General features: G+C 56.0%; 1 protein-coding gene across 4 annotated transcripts; it reads right to left on the minus strand.

Moving 5' to 3' along the window:
* Window positions 1-256: 256 nt before the first annotated feature.
* Window positions 257-3,616, minus strand: LOC138095137 (granzyme B-like). 4 transcript variants are annotated; one of them, XM_068991123.1, is made up of 5 exons: window positions 3,511-3,616; window positions 2,119-2,266; window positions 1,498-1,633; window positions 1,234-1,299; window positions 257-400 (listed from the first exon to the last, which is right to left on the minus strand). In XM_068991123.1, the coding sequence occupies exons 1-5, from the start codon at window positions 3,563-3,565 to the stop codon at window positions 257-259; spliced, it is 549 nt and encodes a 182-aa protein (XP_068847224.1). In that variant the 5' UTR covers window positions 3,566-3,616. The 4 variants fall into 4 exon arrangements, with proteins under 4 accessions (XP_068847224.1, XP_068847222.1, XP_068847223.1 ...); XM_068991121.1 differs by having other exon boundaries at window positions 1,042-1,299; XM_068991122.1 differs by having other exon boundaries at window positions 1,042-1,299; window positions 2,119-2,288; window positions 3,521-3,565.
* Window positions 3,617-3,868: the final 252 nt, after the last annotated feature.

Below are 3,868 nucleotides of genomic sequence, written 5' to 3' on the forward strand. Positions count from 1 at the left end.
AGCAGACCTGGGTGACAGCTTTGCATGGGGTTCAGGGGAAGAGATGGTGGGAGGGGGGAGAGGAGGAGCAGAAAACAGCAGAATCCTGTCATTGCCTTTCTAAACACACAGTGAGCGTTTGAGAATAGGAGTCAGTGAATAAATAAGCAACCAGCCCTTCGAGCTCTGCTGAGAGACATTTATTGAGCTATGGGCACCTCCAACCCCACAGTGTGATTCTGGATTAGCCCCAGGGAAGATGGTCTGGTTCCTGCAGTCAGAGGCTTTTCATGGTTTTCTTTATCCAGGGCAGGAAACTTGAGACTTTGGTGAAGGCCCGTGGAGTTGATCCATCATTTTTTCCAAAAGAGACAATGCCCTGGGCCACATTGTCACACACGAGAGGGCCTCCGGAGTCCCCCTGAGGACAGAGAAGGGGAAGGACTGAGTCTGTTCTCCTCCTGGTCCTGCCCTCTCTCCCACCCTGCCATTTCGAGACCCCTCTCTGAGAAGGCCACTTTGCAAGGCGTCCCTGTGCAAGACATGTGGGCAAGGCAGGTCTATGGGCCCCCAGCTGCCAAGCCCTGACCTGGACATTGTCCCTGCTTCACTTCCCCCAGGGGGCAGCTCCTTTTCTGCCCCCAGGTGTCCGTCCCCTCTCTGTCTAGATGCTGAGGGCTGGCTATTGGCTCCAGGCTGCTGTTAGGACAGGGAAGCAGCTGGGAGGGCTGACAGTCATCAGGGAGGGGGAGCTCAGTAAGCAGGTGGGTTCCAGCTCTGAGCAGGCACCTGGACCGGTCCACCTCCCACAGGGGAAGCCTGGTTTTCTAACACCTGAGCCTCAGTGCGTGGCAGATTCTCCCTTCCGGAGGAGCGCCAAGTTGGGATTCACTGCAGGTCTTACGTGGCCTGCAGAGGCTCTAGGTCCTCCCAGCTCCTGCTGTTCCCCCTTTTACTCCTGAGAGAGATCCCAAGCCTAGAGGGTGAGGTGGTCCCCAGGTCCCAGATCTCCTGCCAACACCCTTCTCCCCAGATCCAAGCAAGGTAGGCTGTGATTCTCACCTGAAAGGAAGCTTTCTTTGTCTTTGGGTCCCCCGCACACAGCTGGTTGGCACGGTTATAATAGTTGTGTAAGTAGGCTTCACACCTTCGGTCCTCCTGCACGGTCAGCTTTACCTCCTGCAGCGTGTCAGCGTAGCTACCCGTGGAGTCCCTTCCCCAGCCGGCCACGCTGCACACCTGTCCTGGCTTCACCCGGGTCTTGGCCCTGGGCAGACTAAGGGGCTTCACAGCTGATGTCTTCTTGGCCTTTCTCTCCAGCTGATGGGAAGAGACAAGAGTCTGGCTCAGCCAGTGGTCCCCAAGCCTGGACACGGCAATGATGCTAATGTGTCTCTCCTCTCTCCTGAGCCACAGGGCCTGGTCAGGTGGCCAGGATGGGAGGGGAGAAAGGGGTAGGAGGTCCTGGGAGGGGAAACGAGCTGATCCCGGGAGGGCATGAGAAGCAGGGCGGTTTACCTTTAATAACATGATGTCATTGGAGAAGTTTTTAGGATTATATTCTGGGTGGCAGATGGCTCTTCTCACCCCGATGACCTGCTGGGTCCTCTCCTGCTGTTTGATGTTGTGGGCCCCCAGGGTGACTTTGATTGAGCTTCACAGAGAGCAGAGCAAGAGATGGGGGTCACAACCTCAGGGTTCACAGCCCTGGAGCCATGAAGGGCAGGTGACTCCAGGGCAAGGCTGCCACTGAGGGGAAATGCAGGCCCCAGGAGGGCCCTGGGGGCTAAGCTGTCTGTACGGTCTGTTTCTTGGCAGCCAAGGTCAGATTCTGGAGCCACTGTGAAGAGCATAACTGTTCTCCATGGGCAGTTAGCCCTAGGACACATGTGAAGTTGCATTGGTTTACATTCTGATATCCAGGCACGCCCTATGTCTAGTCTCTCTCACTTCAGCAACACCTCCAGCAGTGACCTTCCCTCTTTCTCACCCTCTCACTCTCCTGGCCCCCTCTTTCTTACCCTCCCAGGAACCCTCTTGGCTCAATGTTCCTAACAGCCTGGTTGCACCTAGAGAAAAAAGGCAGGTCTCCCTTGCCAAGGGTGTTCAGAAAGGTACCGGCTACTTGCTGCTCCTCACCTTCCGTGGCAGTGAGCGGCTGTCAGCACAAAGTCCTCTCGAACCAGGAACCCACCGCACCTACGCCGGACGTCCTGATTCCACGACTGAAGATACGCCATGTAGGGGCGGGAGTGGGGCTTGGCTTCATGGCCCCCGATGATCTCCCCTGAAGGAAAAGGGCTGTTCTGCTTGTGTGCCCCCACTGAGTGTACCTTGTTGGCATCTGCTTCATGCTCAGAACTGCTGGGCACTGGGGAGCCCAGCCTGGCCTGGAGTTGGTGGGGCGGGAGGAGGCTGGGAAGGGGCTCAACTTCCTCCTCTAGAACAGAGCAGCTGCCTGGGTCTGCAAATCTGTCTCCCACACAAAATTGGAGGTGAGCATAGACTCTGCCTGCAATGCAGGAGACTCAGGTTCGATATCTGGGCTGGGAAGATCCCTGGAGAAGGCAATGGCAACCCACTCCAGTATTCTTGCCTGGAGAGTTCCATGGACAGAGGAGACTGGTGGGCTACAGTCCTTGGGGTCGCAAAGAGTCAGACAGGACTGAGCAACTAACACTTTCACTTTTCATTCCTGTCCTAGGGATAGCAAAGTCCTAGAGTCTTCTGAAAATTCCTCCCCAACCTGTGCTTCATTCCAGGTGAATTTCTAAGGGTCCCATTACCCTATTTTATTCAGGATAGCCCTGTTTTCCAGGGCACAGGAATTCAGAGTAGGGACCTAGATGTCGCCATAGCCTCTTTCCCAGGGCCTGACTGGTAGTAAGTGCCCGGTGAGTGTTTGTTGGCTGCATGAAGGAGTCACCATGCCCCCTCCTGCACCCTCCCTGCTCACAGTGGGCCTCTGGATGGGGGCTGTTGGTATGGCTGGTGCTGGTGTGCTTCTGGGAAGCAGAACAGTTCAGGTCTACCAAACACTGGCTTCATCCTTGAAAGAGAGGAGCCCCTGATGGCCTGGGCAGGGAAGTCGAGTTGGGTAAAGGGCCTTGGGTCTTAGGGATTGAGCAAACACAGAGGCACCAACTCTAGGGTCTGCCAAGCAGATGCTGAGGTAACTAGAAGCAGAGGCCAGACCCACTCTGCCCTCTTCAGGGGCAATGTAGTATTTTCTTTTCTCCAGGTTGCGACCATCTGCCATCACTTCTGGGAAAGCTCTACTTTCCAGATGGCAAAGGGAGGGCTGGAGGAGGAGCTGGTACCCACTGGCTCCTCTTGAGAGCAGGCTTTGCTCTGTCGCTCCTGCTGGCGGTTTATCCAGCATCATACTCCCTGGTATGAGGTGGGATGGGAGCTGGAGTTCTGAATGTTCCTTCCTGGTGGATAGCTGGATCAGGGACATGCAGAATGGGCGGGACCTCTGTGCCACCTGGAGGATGGGGTTGGGCCCCTGGGATGGGGATGGTCACTCACCTGCCTTTGCCCTGGGGGTCAGGAGAAAGGCCACCAGGAGCAGGAGTGGCTGCATCTTCCGAGAAAGACTGCCCAGGATGGAGATGCCGGTGCTTCCTCCTGGCTCTCTTGCAGATCCCCCAGCCTCCTGGAGAGAAACGCAGTGTCAGTGGACTCAGTGATCTCGTGTTCCCCTCTGGGTTTGCGATGCTTCATCCTAAAGGCTTTCTATGAAAGCTTGCCCCACCCCCACTCCATCAGCCTGATGACGTTCTCTGGGTGGTTGTGTGAGAAACATACTGTGACCACACCAGTACCCACAGATGATGACTCAGAGCAGACCACTTGTTCCAGCCCAGAGCAGGAACCCAAGAGGACA

This window comes from Capricornis sumatraensis, chromosome 19 (genome assembly GCF_032405125.1).
Source record: "Capricornis sumatraensis isolate serow.1 chromosome 19, serow.2, whole genome shotgun sequence".
In the NCBI taxonomy this organism is placed as follows: Eukaryota; Metazoa; Chordata; class Mammalia; order Artiodactyla; family Bovidae; genus Capricornis; species Capricornis sumatraensis.